The 17,853-nt window shown below is 41.7% G+C and overlaps 2 protein-coding genes across 5 annotated transcripts in view; one reads left to right on the top strand and one right to left on the bottom strand.

Moving 5' to 3' along the window:
* R3hcc1l (R3H domain and coiled-coil containing 1 like) overlaps nt 1-11,429 on the bottom strand; it is a 72,615-nt gene extending 61,186 nt beyond the window's left edge. For all 4 annotated transcript variants that reach the window (XR_003843173.1, XM_029534688.1, XM_021204745.2 and 1 more), the window contains exon 1: nt 11,398-11,429. The gene's annotated coding sequence lies outside the window, so the exon portion shown is untranslated. The remainder of the gene's footprint in view (nt 1-11,397) is intronic.
* The window catches only part of LOC115063619 (translation initiation factor IF-2-like), a 12,513-nt gene continuing 3,033 nt past the window's right edge, over nt 8,374-17,853 (top strand). The window contains exons 1-2 of the mRNA XM_029536482.1: nt 8,374-8,402; nt 10,949-11,362. Of these exons, the coding sequence (XP_029392342.1) occupies nt 8,374-8,402; nt 10,949-11,362 (443 nt within the window). The remainder of the gene's footprint in view (nt 8,403-10,948; nt 11,363-17,853) is intronic.

Below are 17,853 nucleotides of genomic sequence, written 5' to 3'. Positions count from 1 at the left end.
GGAGGGAAGAAAGGAAGGAAAAAGAAAAGAAAAAAAAATATCAGTATCATGTTACAGTTTCCATCCACGTTCTGCCATGTGCTTCAGCAACATAAGTAAATTATCCTCTGACAGTTGCTGTGGCCAACCCTGATTACCACTAAAGCTCTACCCTGCATATCAGTTTCCAAATTGTTCCTGGCTATAAGAGAAGCTTCATAACAGTGACAAGACCATCAGGAAGTGAGAGGAAAAATCCTCACAAAATAGAAGTTCATATCAATATACACTAGTCTTCTTTGAAAAAAAATTTAATTGAAAATAAGTACCTAAAGAGTAATATTAAAATTAAAATTAGTTGCCTAATTATTTTCATCTCCAAGTTCTTTAATAACATTATTCATTATACTTTACTGAGGATTTAAATGGCCATCTATTCTTCTTGAGTGAGTTAATTAAGCCCCTATAATAACACTGCATCTTTGCTGTTCTCTATATGAATTATAGCAAAGCTAAAGCTTGATAAGGGTACTAACTCTCAGTTGTTACCTCAGAAAAAGACTGGACTACACAAAAGCCTGAACATTGACACCAAACACTACAAATAACAGACAAACGAACTAGAAGAAAGCAGGGAAGCAGAGCATGGTGGCTCACTGACTTCCATGAGTTCAAGACCGCCTGGGCTAGAGTTCGACCTTGTCCCCTACCCACCGCCCCTACCCCAGTTAAACAGCTAAATTATATTGAGATCTCAGCTAGACAAAGTTTTAGGAATGCAACAAAATCCTCTAAGGGAGAGCAGGAAGAGAAACTAACACACATTTCCAGTGAGAACTGAAATGTGTACAGTCCCTTCAGAAAGGAAGTTTGCAATGTCTAAGAAAACTATATGGAATCTGGTCACCTCTCAATTGTGGAATCAAAAAAAAAAAAAAGGGCCAACCCCTTCACACTTACTATTTTCTACTTGTCTTATAATAAGGATGGAAGGCTTCTGTAGACTTTTTCCAATTAACCCACTAACTCAAAAAGCAAGGGAGGTACATTTTTCCTCTTCTACAGTAGCGCTCTTTCTGTAAACCACCATATTGTTACTAATACTTTACCTTTTACTTATTAAAATTACAACAGTGTAGTATTATCTCACATAAGAATATTCTAATCTTGTATCTATAGACATAAATGTGTATGGTGTGTACATGTTCACAGTTATGCAATTGAACATACATGCTCACATCTACATGTAGAAGCCAGAGATCAACACTTGGTGTCATTCTCAGTCACTCTTCTTTTGAAATGGGGTCCCTCACTAACCCTGTATCTCACCAATATGCCGAGGCTAGCTGTGTCCCCATCTCCAGGGATAGGGTTACAGGTACAAGCCACCATGTTGGCTTCTTATATGGATACTGGGGATCCAAACTCAGATCCTCACTTTATAGGACTGAGCAATCCTACCAAGTCCCAGAATATCTAATCTAATAAGTAAATTCAGTCTGTGGGAAAAGTAGGCAGAATGTACAAAACATATGTAATTTTGCTTCTTCCCCACAAATCCTACTAAAATAGTAACAGACATAAGACCCAAATCCACAAAGAAAGAGAATAGCAAGAAGGAAAAAAAATAGTAACACATCTTTTAAAGCTAGAACACAGAAAGGTATATACAGGATTAGCAATTTTTTTAAAAAAAGATTGTGTGCCTGATCAGGTATTCTATGTAATATATGATGGTCCCATCCTTTTGACAAGTACAAGAAGCCATAAGAAGAAAACATGACTAGAAAACAGGATACCCAACATGAGAGAGAAGTAAAAGAATGCCAGTAAATGAGGCTTCCAGAATAATTGTGCGTCAAAAGTCAAAAGCCCCCAATCCAGACTAAAAGCTAGGTAACAATAGGTACATTACTTAAAGACTGCCATTCTCCCACTCTTGACTACAGTGCCATCTTTTTAATCAGACACTACTAGAGGACATGTTCCACCTAAGCAAGAGGGTAAATGAAGAATGAGGAAGATATGAGTTCTGACAAGACTGGAAATCAAACCCAGGAGAGAAGTCTACAGATTACAGGTAGGGGAAATCATTCTAGGAAAAGAACCATGCAGTAGGCCCAGAGGTCCATCACTCATATAGTAGGACAATGGAAGTCTGTAGAAAAGGAGCTTCAGAAAGGAAGGGAAGATAGGTGAAAGGGGGAGAAGAAAGGGAGGGGAGAAGGGTAATTGGAACCAAAAGATGACATGACCTTGAGGAAGACCACACTGAGGCCATTTAAGGCACTATCAGGGAATAAAATTCATATAGGCATAATGTCAATGCAACACCATTTAATTTAACCAAATATCAAAACGTAATTACACTGGGAGGCTAAAAAGGGAGCACAGTGGGTATGGCTGTTTAAGAGCAAAACTGGACTTATGGGAGGTAGTAAGCCACCTGATGTGGGAGCTAGGAATCTAACTTGTATACCTGGGAGAAGTAAGTATTCTTAACCACTAAGTCATCTCAGGTCCCCTATGTGACTCTTTAAATTATGTCTACAAACTATATTCCTATTGATTAAATATAAAGAAAAATTTAGAAAATTAATTCAAATAAACAAAAGCCAAACAGCAATATATACTCTGATATTAAATAATTCATCATTCAAAAATATATAAATAAAATATTTTCAATCGAAAGAAACAGAGAAAAGCCTTTAGAAATAGTTCTCTTTTTGTTAGGTCTTTATATTTCTAATACTGACAAACAAAAATGTACAAAATATAAAAGTCTTAAAAATTAAAAAAATAACTTAAAGCAAATAATTACCATTAGCAAAGACAGACAGGATTCAGCAATTGTAACACTAGGAGGGTTGTAGGTCTGACCTTACTTACAAAATTCATTAATGATCAGGAAGCACTGCAAATAACACATTTAATTAAATTTGCTCATTTATCTATTTGGGGAAGTACGATTAACAGCAGTGAGAGAGAGAGAAGTAATATAAAAAGACAGAGATGGATTAAAAACATTGGCTGAAAACCAACTAAATCAGAGAATGGTGGAAAACTATATAAAACTAGAGGCTTAAAACAACAAGAGTGGTATGAGAGGATTGTTTAACATCTATTTGTTTCCAAACTTCAAATTAAGTAACTGCAGTCAACATTAATGTTGGCTAGAAATATATAGGTACACACTTATATCCAGGCTCAAAAACGGATCACACTCTAAAGACAATGTACAGTTGAGTATCCGTACTGTAATCTAGGAACCAGGAGTGTTATACTGCAGAGAAATCTGGATTTCAGATTCGGATTTTCACTCTAAAGGTGTTTAGCTTGGATTGTTGGTGCAGCTTGGTAAGAACTAGTTTTTAGATAATCTCAATGTTTGTCTTCATTCGTGGACACTGAGGATTCAAAACCATCTACAGTTTCCAACCTTTCCAGCATCAAGTTGTGGTTTGTGACCTAGTTTTATGAATGGCATATACTCAAAAGTAGTCTGTATAACCTCAAGAAGTATCCTTTAAGGGGGAGAGATGACTCCCTTCCTTTCTCCTTTTTGCCGGGAGAAATATGGATGAAATAGCTGGAGCTGCAGTGCTCTATGCCTAGAGTGACTTGGATTCTTATGGTTACCCTCCCACCTCAGTGCTGGAAACAATCTTGCATTCCTAAAGTGACATTGTAAAAGAAGAGCATCCAGATAGAGTGCAGCAACACACCAGAGCATGAAGCTTTCTAGAATTCTTAACAGTAAGAGGAAAAACTTTCTACTATTACATCTCTCTTACTTGGCTGCAACCAAATCCAGTCCTAATTAAGATAATTTCTACATGGATAATCAATCATATAGAATGCACTCCATCTGCAGCTTCCTTTCCTGCCCCACCTACTTCCTTACTATGCTTTCCGATTATTATATCTTCAGTCTTTTCTGCTCCTTTCTCATGAAGCTCAACATTCCTTTTAAAATCTATATCTGATTTTTTTTGAGCTGCTTTTGGTAATATATAGCTAACATTTACTGCACTCTTCATATTTGCCAAGTATTACTCTAAATCTAAGAGCTGATCCCCAATACAACCTCATCAAGTAGGGAGCATTAGTTCCAGCTCTATCTTAAAAACAGAGGAAGCTGAAACCCAACAAGTAACTCATGTAGGATATGTAGTAATACATAAAAAAGACCCACTCTTTTAACAAATGCATGTTCGGAACACCCGGATCCAAGGTACTAACCCAGCCTAGAACCTTTTGAAATGTTTTCAGCAGTTCACGATTCCTTCTCCAGTAGTAAAGTTCATGACATTGCAGATTAATTTTAAGAAACTACCAAACATTACTTATAATGAAGTAGGTAAATAAGAAGGGTGGTCAGGCAAACTCCTTTAGAGTCAAGGGATGTAATCATCAGGTGATGAGATTAGTTTTCTTGTACAGCTCTACTGCCCTAAGAATCAGTTCCAAGAGACCAACACCAATAATTTATATTTGCTAGGATAAATGCACGGCCTCAAAAACAGATTACAAGGCAGCACCCATTAAGATTAATGAATTTTTAAAATGACCACATAAATTATATACTTAAAAGTTAACAAATTAGAAACTGAAATCATTATCTTCCTCCCAGACCTATCTGAGAGCCTTCCCAGGTGCCATTATTATGTCACAGCATACCAGATATGTCAAGCTCACAAATTCATATTCTGACTCTTCAATTCTTCTACCTCCATCATCTTACTACTCTTCCTCGACACCTCCTTTCTATGTCTACAGTAACACCACTACTACTGAAATACTCTCCAGTCAACCCTTATGGTCATCTTACATAGAACACCAAGAAAACAACCTTTTTCAAATACTATTTTGATTCTCAACAGAAATTCTGTCATCTATGGGATTATATTCAATTAATATTTGGATAATTTATACTTAAAGACATCAAGAGCTGTAGATACAGCTAAGTGGTAGAATGCTTGCCTAGATGCACAAGGCCCAACGTTCAATACCTAGCACCACAAAAATATTAACAGCAAAAAATTTAAGAACTATTAATGACAAATAACTACGTTAGATTAGACTAAGTTCGGTTGCCAACTGAATGCAAGACAAACATAAAACAAAAACAAAAGCCTTTCATTTTCAGGGCTGGGGACAAAGGCAAAGTAATTTCAAGGCCTTGGGTTCACACCCAAAACAACAACAAAACTTCTCATTTTCAGATAGGTTTCAATTTAGGAACTAAAAATAGAAAATCATAAAGACCTAAAAAACTGGCTACACCTGAAAAGTTAGGTTATGGGTTGATTTTGTTATTTCCTGATTGGACAAATTTTCTACACTAATGATATCTTATCACTTACAAATAAGACTGTTATTTCAACATGATGTGAGTCAAGGGCCAGGTACAGAAAATGATCACCTTAAGTTAAAAAGAAATACTGGCCAGGTATAGTGGCTTATGCCTGTAATATCAGCAACTTGGAAGGCTGAAGCAGGATGGAAACTAAATATGAGTTTGGAGATAGCCTGGTAGGTTATGATTGCGGGGCTCTGTGACTTCAGTCCCGCCTCCTTAGTAAGGACAGTTGAGCTGGAGAGATGGTTCAGTAGGTAAGAGTACTTACTTACTACATAGCCATGACTTGAGTTCAGATCCCCAACACCCATGTAAGCGCCTGTGTGTGGTCCTACACTATAACCCCAGCATTAACTTGTTGGCCAGCCAGTTAGATGAAAAATGACGTTTTAGGTTTAGTGAGAAACTCGGTCTCAAAGGAGTAAGGTGGAATGCAATAAAGCAAGACACATGACCCACGCCTCTGGATTGCCAAGTGCACACACTTGAGAAAAGAAAGGTAAAAGGGAGAGAGGAAAAGAAGAAAAAGAAAACAAAGAAAACAAGCTGGATGCATAGCTGAGTAGTAGATTACTTGTTTACCACAGACAAAATGGCTGGTATATATTAGTAAGTTTTGGAATGCCATGCCACACAACAAAAGCTTAAGGAAAAAAAATCTTCACCAGTTCAGTGGCTTCACATTAAATACACTCCCCCCCCCCCCAAACCACCAAGTTTTTCCCAATTTTAAGGATGTCCAAAGCACCAAAGTACAGTTGGGAAGACCTGGTTAAACAAGGCAATCTCTATTCAGAGGGTTTAACAATTCATCTCAAACATTCTAAATACCTATTACACATAAGACACTCTGCTAGATAGATGCCTAAGACACAAAGATGAATAACATATGATCTGAATCTAGCAATAAGAGTAGGTATATAAAGTTTATGGGAGTGTTAAAATAGACATATAAAGATAATTACCACCAATGGTTAATTTATAGTACAATTTTGGTCTTACAAACACTTCTTTGTTCTTTAAGAAAAACAACTTAAGTGAGGAAACTTTTGCTTAGAGAGGAAAATAGTAGGAAAAAAATTTAAAAACACATGAACAGTATGGGCCTTGTTATGTGCTGTTTAGATCTTGAGATTAGGAATGTTTTGTGATTTTATCTTCTAAAGTTGTCTGCACTAGGTTTTCTGCAATAAACATGAATTAGTATTTTTAGGTAAAAATATCTGGCCAGGCAGTGGTGGCACATGCCTTTAATCCTAGCACTTGGAAGGCAGAGGCAGGTGGATTTCTGAGTTCGAGGCCAGCCTGGCCTACAGAGTGAGTTCCAGGACAGCCAGGGCTACACAGAGAAACCCTGTCTCACAAAACCAAAAAAAAAAAAAAAAAAAAAAACAAACAAACAAACAAAAACTTTAAAAATAGGTTTCAATTTTTTAAAATATATTTATTTACACTGTAAAAAGCCAAGTAGGTAGTCAAAAGGACATAGAAACATTTGGTGGTTTTATGTTGAACATACAAAGTCTAGTTACCATTTAAGGGAAATGGTGATGTAATGACTACAGGAGCATGTAACTTTACTACCCTGATTTTCCCTCCTTTCCTGGTAAAATACAAATGCAAGATCTCAAGGAACAGATAGCAGACTCAGTAAGCCCTCTATCATAGCCTGACAGTTGTCCTCACTCACTCATCCCCTGCCCTGTAACTCACTGCCCCTCTGTTACCCACCTCCTAAGAGGCTGGGCCAATAGTCCTACCTGCCTGTGTCTGACACTTCTCTCAAGGACTCTCTGCCAACTGTGTATCTTTGTCAGATTCTCTCCTCCTCCCTGTAGCAACCAAATCTATTTCAAGACATCCTTTTCTGTTTTTTTTTCCTTTCATTTTTAAAGTAGAATTAGTAAATTTTGTCCATTTTATAGTTATGAATCCAGAAACAGACTACTGACAGAAAGCTGACAGGATTTAAATTGAAGTACAACCCTTCTTTCTCTTGTGAAACTTCATGGCAAAGAATTCAAAACAGCTCAATTGTAAGCCAGTATGAACACACGTTTGGATTCCTTAAAAAACAAATTTGTTATTAATGAATACTACACACTTTTTGCCCGAATCTTCAACTCTGCATCAAGTTTAATGTTATGAGAGGTCACACTTGATCATTCCAGAAATTCGTATCATCACATTCAGTTAATCTACTCGCCTGAAAACCTCACAATACTATCCACCAGAACTTGCTGATTCCGATTTTGCTTCTTTTCCTCCCCTCCCTGCCCCATATTGCTTCTTTATGTTTGTTTTTAATCCCCAATCTTAATTGGCCATGTTTGGTATAAAAAGAGAGATAAAGAGAGGGGCAACAAATATTATTAAAGTGTAGTGAGTTTGAAAAATGGTCAACTACAGAGAAAGCTAACATGATATAGTGAAAAAGCACACCACAGACTAGGGGAAAGTGGTGTATAGCTTATTCAGAGAACACTCTCCAAATGCAGGCTTGCTGCCACTGAACACCACCCTATAACTTTTCTCCTATCTAATGCTCTGACAACTAAATTTCTCTGTAATTCAATAAGCTCTTAGGAGTTACCCAAGCTTCATCCATCCTGCTGGCCTCATTCATGTTTTCCCCACAAGCTAAGAGCACTTTTTCTGGTGAACAGCACACAAGTTAGGTCTTCTTTCAATGCACAAATAGCCTACTCTTTGTTCCTATGGGTAGGAAATCTACCATAAATATAACTCAACAATAAAAAGAAACATTTAAATCATACAGCTCAGGTAAGTGGTTGATGCTATAGGTTGCCAGTTTTATATATTATATGAGTGTTAGCTTCATAAATTTTTAATTAAAAAATCTATACTTTTACTCTTGGCACTAATTCATTTACTTATATCTAATGAGTTGCATGAATGGCAAATAAAAAATATGTCAGATATCTATGAGTACTTGGTGCATGAAGTTAATGAGAACAGGTCACAGCTTCAATCTCCATGTGGCCAATCAGCTTTGCAATGTTTCAGGCTCCATGGTCGCAGTCAACTACCTTAACCTTGGGTAACAAAGAAACACACTGACCATATCAAACATTAAGAGATTAAGAGAATGAATATTATAATCGCAATCTGTCAGAAAATAACAAAAACTAAAAATACTAATACCAGCAACTCTATTTCCCATTCAGCTTAACAAGTATATGCCCTGTTCTAATAATGTGGCTTTTCAGCTCGGGCTTTACATGATGTTCCATGAAGCAAAAGCCTAAACTAAGGCTACTCCCTGCAGACACTGGAACTCCAAGGCTATTTCCACAGAACAGTATGACCTCACCTAATTGTGCCATATAGCATAAGATAATCAATAAAACGTTCTTATTCAGCAGCCATTCCTAACTGAGCATCTACTATGTATACAGCAAAGAATGAGATCTACCTTCCAAAGTCCTTTTAAGTAAAAAGGAGTCAAAATGCAAGTGTTTGAAACAAAGGAGACAGCACAATATGCAAAATGATTTTAATGTACATGACTTTCTATTGTCATAGCTGTGTGTGCGTGTATATATATATATATATATACACACACACATATATACACATATATAAACATGTATACATGTGTGTATATACATATATATTTGTTCAAAGAAATCATGCTGAAGCATAACTAAAGGTAAGAACAAATCAGAAAAAGCAGAAGGCACAACATGAAAGAAAAATAATTGCTTTTTGGCCTTTTGGCTAAGATCGTGTGTAAAGAAAATAAAGGAAATGTTTTCTTAGTATTCAAATTCACAGATATCTGGCAGTCAGTGGGACACCTGAAGAAAATAAAAATAGTATTTCAATTCTTAACCATAAGATTTTGCCCTGGCCCACAAGTCATTTATGTCTGTAGAGCTTTTCTCTTTGCTTTCTCTAACCTTGTTCCTTACAGATACACACAGAGCCAGGACATCAGTAGAGGTGGTCAGTCATTCAGTTTCCACCATCAAGTCTCCTAGACTCCTCTAAGCTAAATGTTCTGTTTTTGTTTCACGTAGTCTCACCAGGTAGCTCTGGCTGACCTGGCACTGATATGTAGACCCGGCTGACCTTGAAATCAAAGAGAGCCATTTGCCTCTGACTTAATAGGATTAAAGGCATGAACGACCACGCCCAACTCAAGCTAAAACGTTACAAACAGCCTAACTTAAAAACTGTATGTGTGCTGGGTGGTGGCCCATGCTTTTAATCCTAGCACCCAGGAGGCAGAGCTCTTGTGAGTGTAAGGCTGGCATGATCTACAGACTGGGTGCCAGGATAGCCAGGACTATACAGAGAAACCATGTCTCAAAAATGAAAAACAGCAACAACAACAACAACAAAACAAACAACAACAAAACCTGTATGTGTATGCATATATGGGGGGGATAATAGAGACACAAAAATTGTTCTATAAAATTCTATTCTTGTCAATATCTGAGTCATAGTTAATTGTCCTGCTATGAGCTACACTGCATAGTGAAATACACCCTTAAGTACAGGTTACAAACAAAACAGCAGTCCAATGTCAACTAACAAGATGAGGAAAAAAGCAAAGCAAAGCAAAGCAACCTCTAGAAAGGCAGTAACTTAAGCACATACCCAGTCACCATGTCACAGCAGCACTGTAGGAAACCCTCAGGGTGAAAAAGAGTAAGCTTTAAAAAAAAGACGAGCTCTCCCTATATGACTCTTCCTGGCCTGGTTCTGGGATTAAAGGCTGCCGTTGCTTGTTGTCATTGCTGTTGTTATTACTAGGGAGAGAATTCAGAGCCTTACGCAATCTTACCAATGGACTGTACACCTCAACCCTGCGCTAAATAGCTGAAGCGGCTATTCCATGAGTAAGTAGCACCTGCAAAGGATGAAGAACCCCACAACCCCGAGACACCAGTGGTTCAGAGCCAAGCTTCGGGAGCTCGAAGTCTTAGGAGACGCTTGTCATGTGTAGTGCTTCCAAGAGCAGCTGCAGAGCAAGAAGGCAGCTGCTGGCTAGCTGTGTGTCTCAGGCTGATGGGCCTCGAAATCCCAAAGTTTTACACCGATTCCACAGGTGGTCAGGCCCTAATGTCACCTCTCCACTTGAAACCCAGCATTAACACGTGTAGGTTTCATTGCAGTTTCTAAAGACACCATTAACTCCAGTCTTCATAAAGACATGTCCGTTGATTTTTAAAATCCAACTGACCTGGACCACACAAGAGAGGATACCGAAACTTTATTTTAAACGTTTCACACATTGATCATAACTGAAACTCATAATACTGAAAGGCATAATACAAAAAAAAAAAAAAAAAAAAAAAAAAAACCCAAAAAACTCTGCACCCCCTCTTTTTTTTTTCCAGACAGAGAAACCAAGGTGGTGGTAATAGGACTACAAAAGACCACGGTCCATCAAGTGGCCAACCCATCATCCTCTCAGGATTCAGACTCTATAAACCCTGTGCTCCTTCCCTCACAACTCAGATGAGACAGGAAAAAAAGTTTGTGAGAAAACTTTCGATCAAGTGGGTCGGAAGTTTTCCGAGGACCGCCCGAGGAGAACTGGAAGTACACCCTACTTTACAAACTGTTTCCTGCCAGCCCATGGCCCGGGGCTCAGGGCAGCGGGGCAGAAGTGCCACTGCCCAGGAATCGCCCGCGGCCCCGGGCTGTCCCGAAGCCACCTCGGTGGTCCACAGCCCCGCAGTCCAGAGGGGTCCTAAGACCCCGCTCGCTACCAGGTGACTGGAGACGAATTCTACCAGAAGCATTAGGGCCGAGGCCCGAGGCAGGCCTGCGGCCCCTTAGAAAACAGAGGAGACCCGAGGGTGGCCCTCTCGCCCGGGGGCTCCAACAGGTCGAAGGGCGGAAGCTTCCCAATAACCTCCGCCCCGGGCGGGGGCCTGCCCCGCGCGTCACGGGAGGAAAAGAAAAATCAGCGTTAACACACAGGAGGAAAGAGGGTCCTCTTCGGAGCCGGAGGAAAGAGGCGAGGGCAACCAGCACCAGCTCAGGGTGAGAAAGAATCGGGGACAGGGGTTCATGGTTACCGGGACGCTATCGCTCTCCTCTTCCGCCGCCACCATGAAGCGCCTGCTCTTCCGCTCGCCGCTGGGGTGCGCGCCAGGCCTTGGCTCCGCCCACGCCGCGGGACCTCCTGGGAGTTGTAGTCTTCGCGAGCCCCTGTCGCGTCGCGTGGGGGCGGGGCCGGCAAATGGAGAGGGCGGGAGGGCGTTGATGCTCCTCTAGCTCCTGTATCGTCCATCCTCCATCTCGACCCTCAGCTGTGAATGCGCTCAAATCTTCTCACGTCCTACTCAATCATAACCGTGTCTCTTTCCTCGTCCACGGGCGAGTTTCTTCGAGCGTAATCTGCACTTAGCGTCTCTACTTCCTTCCTTGTGTGTGCTGAGTTCTACACTGCAGCTTCTGCCCCCGCAGAAAATGTCCTTGTTGCAGCCAGTGTCCTTGTCGCCAAACCCACTGGAAGTATTTTCAGGCTGTCTAACTTAAGCATTAGTCATTGAAGCTCTTGGACATTATCATTTATTTTCAATGACACTATCCAGCTCTGCCTTCCTCATTCCATGCCCGTTCAACTCGGTCTCTTACGATAATTCTCCCCCCACCCCCACCCAACTCACCTCTAGAGTATTGTTCTCTGCAGTTCTTAGAATAAGGAAGGGAAGAGTCCAGCCCGTCCCCTTTTTGCCTTAGCTTATCGTACTCCCAACTTCTAGACGACCCGATCTCATTCCTATCTTGCAGGCTTGTCAAAAGGGCTTGAAAGCTTTGGTGGGCAAATGATATAGCCCCGTGATTGGCAAACAGGTGAAGTGCCCGGGATTCGATCTCCAGAACCATACAAGAAAAAAATAAATATTTGAAAAGTTCGTACTGTCTCTCCTCTCTGTTCACTGACGTCCATTCTTCGCTATGACCTGCCTTCCCATCTGTCTCCACTGCCTTTGAATGCTAACCAAACCCCGTAGAGTCTCTTACTCTAGCATTTGAGTCTGTTCTTTATTTCCACTGCCAGATACTTAAGTCCCACCTGCTTCGTTTCTTAGCTGATTACTGTTCTCCTTGCTGATCTCAGTAGGGCTGTGGGATCCTTAGTGCCAAAGGCCGAGTTGTGTAAATAACAAATTTAATCAAGTCTGTTTGTGTTAAAACCCTGTAAAGACACCATTCGATTGAGTTTGAGAGAAGGAATGAAGGTGAACACCTTGGAGCTTTTGCAAAATACTAGTTCCCAATCCACTACTGTCCTTCCCATCCCTTATCAAATCCGATTATGGGGTAGGTTAGATGTGAGCTTTCCTTAGAAGTTTCCCCCCGGGTGAGCTGACCACTCAGCAAAATGGTTGTATTTTATTGCTTACAATGGACCAGTGCTGGGGCCAAAAATAATGAACAGACAAGTGCCTATCCCTGTGGATTTATGGTCCCTTAAGAAGAGACAGATACTAATCAAATGGTTCCATAGCAAAAAGCAAAAGCAGCAACAGCAACAAAGTAGTCATCAGCTGAGATAGGAATTGTGGGAGAAAAGTAACTTGTCCTTCTCTCTACTTCCTGTCATAGCCTAAGCTGGGGATCAAAGCATGGTCCTGGGCCTGAGTAGACTCAGGGACAGCCAAACTGTCAGGTACTTGGACTGGATCATATGACAATGCCCAGGCAGGCTGGGTAGGGAAACCAGGAACTGCTAAATATGGGCTACTGGGAAGCAGAGCTATGTTAACTAGTTTAGCAGAAATGGGCCTGAGCCAGCAGACCACAGATCCTGCAAGGCACAAATCAAGTTTGCTTCATTCACCAGGCCTTTGTTGAATATCTGCTGCCCCGTGGTTTGTTTTCATAGCCACTGGCAAAAGGTACTATGTCTATAAAACTCAACAAATGATAAAACATGGTGTTCCCCCATCTGCCAGCTGCCACCTCACCTAGCACGCCATGGCGTCTGTCTCGGTACCCACCCCTACATCATGTAGTCACAAAACTGCTCTCAGATGAATTTCATTTATCAACTTGATCTAACAAGTAGCCATATTTAGTGCTGTGCATCGGAGACTTAGCAAAGGCACTCACGGAAGAGTTAAGAAGCAAGGTTCTCACTGTTTTGGCCTTTAGCAAATCAGCAGATACATTAGAAGATAAGGAATTCTGTGCATTCAAAATAAGCTAGGCTGCTGTACAATAGAATACCTTGGTAATGAATGGTGGTGGGCTACTTTAACCAGGTGGCCCAGGGGAGGCTTCCTTGAAGAGCTGACTGTCCATTTAGCACTGAAGGATGAGCAGGAGCTGACTAAAGGGGAGACGCAAACAGCGTTCCAGCCGAAAGATCAGAATAACCGAAGAGCTAGGCTATTTAAAGGACAAGATGCCTTTTCTTCAGTGGAGGAAATGTGGGCGATCATAAGAACTCTGGATTAAATTATAACCTCCAAAGGGTTTAAATGGGGCAACAGTACCTGATTCACATTTTAATACAAACATTCCAGCTTTTGTCTGAAGGACCAGAACAGAGGTAGGAGTCCTTGCTTCCCAAAGTGCAGTGGTGTGGAGAAAGCCCAGTGAGTTTGACAAAACTTGTTAACAGATTAGATATAGCAGAAGATGGTCTGGAGGAAGGATAGAAACACGTAGTAGGCACCTATATCCATCTCCACATCTTATACGTAGTAGGTGCCTATATCCATCGCCACATCTCCAGCCCCTGAAATTGGGCCTGTCACAGAGCACGCATTCAGTAGCTGTGTTGAATTAATCTATACATCCTGTCTGCTGGACTCTGTGCTCCACTCCTAGCAAGTTGCTTAATTCAGGGTCTCTACCAACCCATATTAATACTAATGTGCAAAACAGAGGAACACAGCACCTGCTTCCTTTGGATGGACATAACTCATCACCAGAGGACAGACTGATACAGAGATACTGTAGTATGACCACATCCTACCCCCAACTTGCCCCGTCAGTGGACACCCTTCAGTAGTGCACAGTCTGTACAACCACATATGACTGGGCTAGCTTAGCATCCCCGGGAGGCAGTTTTGTGGCACCAGGCCCAGTATTCATAGGGAGAATTTGAGGTCCAGGGGAAGGAAGCTGCTTGTCTGGGGTCACCGGAGCTGCCGCTGTGACCGAGACTCAAACCTTCGCTGTGAAAATCCCTGTGGGCTCTTTAGCTCTGGAGCCACATTGTCTCTTCCAAATCACTCAGCCCATCGATAAAAAGCTAAATCCAAAATGGTGTCTCCACTTCCTGCAGTTTCTCATCTGTCTGTTACTATTGTTGGAGCCTTCCGCATTTACATAGTATCCAATATGTGTTCTGTGCCTTACAAAATACAATAAAGGAACATGAAACCCGAAGACCTTCCTTTTTTTAAAACGGAGTAAATGGCGAATGGCTGGTTTAAAGGGCCCTTAGCGCAGAATGAAGATGAGCTGTGGCATATTGGTTTAAGATGACACTGTAAGCAATACTAAAAAATAATAAGAGCTCCTATGCAAGGTGCCTTCCCTTCCCATCCCCAGCCAGAAGAAAGAGAGGCTATTGGAACAGCTGGCTTCATAAATGTAAATCAGGGAGAAGGTCACAGAGTGGAGGTTCCAAGGACGTGAGGAAGAAAAAGGATCATCCTGAATGCAGAAAATCCCTCCTTTAATGCATACTAACATTTAGCGGTTAGCAAGTGTGCCTGGGCTGTGCCCAACCCTTTACACGCAGATCAGAACAGAACTTTGAGCCATAATATCATTTAGGACCTATATGTACTATTATTTCCCATTGGAGGAAACTGAGGCACAGAAAGATAGTTTACAATATGCCCGGGGCCGTGGAGCTGATAAACAAGCCTGAGATTTGAATTAAGACCATCTGGCTCCAGAGTCAACTGTTACACTACCTCCTTTACTTCATTCCTCCACAGTTCCTAGTGCCAGGTCCCCTGTTTTAAGTGTGTGACCCTTTGGAGTCCTGAGATAGCTAACAGAGGTTGGGGGATTCTCTTAGGAGATGGGTTATCTCCAGCCCAGTTTCCAAACAGACGGTCCTGATGAGACAGGCATGTGAGTGAAGTCATAGGCAGACATAGGATGTAGAGGAGACAAGTTCCAATCCTACTGGGGAACATTTTACAGCGTTCTCCAAAAACAATACCGTAATTATCCGTATGGCATGGAAGGTGGAAGAGGAAATATTATCAGAAGAGAGGGACTAAGTAAGCCTTCCCCTGGAAGTGTAGCTCTGATTGGTGCCTCCTGGTGTGAGAAATCCTTTCTTTTGTGGATTTCAGCCTACAAACACAGAGAATCCCAGTTTCACTGGGCTTTGGGGATGCTGAACCCTTCCCTCCTGACTAGTAACTGTAAATACTACTATTAAAACATCATGGTAGAAGCCATCAACTGCAGAGGCTTTATGACCCTAGGAGGGCAGGCCACAGATAACTCTCATTCGGTTCGCTTTGATAACAATGATGACTCCTGACCCCAAAGCTTAACAGGAGCCCAGAGGACTCTCCGGCTCTAACTGAAGCCACCACTAAGAAAGCTTGGCAGCAACCACTCACTGCCTGTGAGGTCACAGTGTGTGTGACATGCTTTCAACATGCCACCACACATGCCCACCCTTCTCTGTCTGTTTTCCTACACCAAGGCAGTTCTCTCCGCTCCCTGGTCCTGAGGTGTATATGGTTCAACTGTGCCCTCACTGAACCTCACTGAACTAAATGGCCCCTGAGAGCCGTAACTGATCACCAGTATGGACATGTTGCTTCATCTCTGCCCTGTATTTGACACCATCAAGACCTAACTCACTATGTACACCAAGCTCTCCTGCTCTCTCACACTGCTGTGCTGTCAGAGGCCTCTGGCACTTAGCTCTTATATCTGTGCTGAACATCCAGAAGGAATGAAAGGCAAAATACTCTATACAAGGGAACAAGATTGAGACCAGGATCCTTAAGAGCACCTTAGTTGAGTTTCTAACACTCAACTTCAAGATGGAGACCCAACAAGACCGCATACCACACCGGGTAACTGTGAACACTAAGTTACACAATCAGTGGTAAATTGTTTGTTAAACTATAAAGAACTAACAAGGAACAGAAGGGATAAATGTGAATAGGGAACAAAATGGGTTTTAAATTGCAATATGAGAGCCAATGGGATGGCTCGGTGGGTGAGTGGGAGCTTGCTGCCAAGCCTGACAACCTGAGTTTGATTCCCGAATCCCACATGGCAGATAGAAGGAAAGAGCCAATTCCCATAAGCTGTCCTCAGATCTTCATACAGGTGCCATATAATAGCGTGCATGTGCACACACACACACCCTTAAGTGAGTCCCAAAACAATATAGGTTATCTATGTAACCCTGGCTGACTCTCAGGGACTGAGGGTGAGTCCTTATTGCTGAAGAAGCCACACACTTAGGACATAGGTCTGACCTGAAAGCCTCCTTCCTGTGGTCTAGATTTCATGGTTCCAGAAAATACCATGCAGGCTGTCATGGGAGGGAAGCAATTAAACAGTCGTATCCAGCTGCAACACCTATGAGCCACAACAGTTGCCAGCATGGCAAGATACAAAATAAGATGCAAGGACTGACAGACGTCGGTGGCAACCAACACCTGTCTAATTGGGTGGACTTAAGGCCCACTTAGCAGGAGGGAAACCATGCATAGTACTGGAAACCTGGTTTCCCAGGGGCAGGTGAGGTCATAGACCTTAGAAAAGAAGCTACTACCACCACTTAGCTAGATTTACATTCTAAATCTTATCCTTATACCCAGAGATAAGTGTAGCTTTCATCCTTCATCAAGGAAGCTTCTCTTTACGGCAAATGGAGACCATCACAGGAAACCACAACTGGACATAACTCAGCCCTTCACTAGCTGCAGCACCTATTAGCCATGACAATTAGCAGCATGCATAATTGTCCATGTGACAATGTGCAGAAAGGCCCCCACACTGCCACTCATGTGTTGGTGACAACCAAGAGCTGTCTAACTGGACTTAAAGCCCACTCAGCCAGAGAGAAAACAAAGAACAATGGATCATGTGACTCCCAGCCCCAACAGAGACATCTACACCATAGCTCCTGCATCCACGGCTCAGGGTACACTGCAGAAGAGGACATAGGAAGATTTTAAGAGCCCAAGTACCAGGAAGGCTGCTGTAAAACAATCTCTCCTAGAAATGACTGCACAAGCAAGACTGAGACAATAGCAGTGTCAATGGATGTGTTAACATGGAATGGGAAAATTTCCCAGAATCCACCTCTAGACAAAGAACCACAGCAGCTAGTGACTGCTGAGAGAGGGTGAGAGTTAGCCTCTCTCACGAGGGAATTCCCCTACTAGTAAACCAGTGCAGAGTGGTCAGCACACACAATATGCACACACAAACAACAAAAACAGACTCAAGGGCTGGTTAGATGGCTCAGTGGGTAAGAGTACCCGACTACTCTTCCAAAGGTCCAGAGTTCAAATCCC

This window comes from Mus pahari, chromosome 1, assembly GCF_900095145.1.
Source record: "Mus pahari chromosome 1, PAHARI_EIJ_v1.1, whole genome shotgun sequence".
NCBI classification, from domain to species: Eukaryota; Metazoa; Chordata; class Mammalia; order Rodentia; family Muridae; genus Mus; species Mus pahari.
Note: the sequence above shows the minus strand (reverse complement) of the source record. Positions and strands in the feature narration are given on the sequence as shown.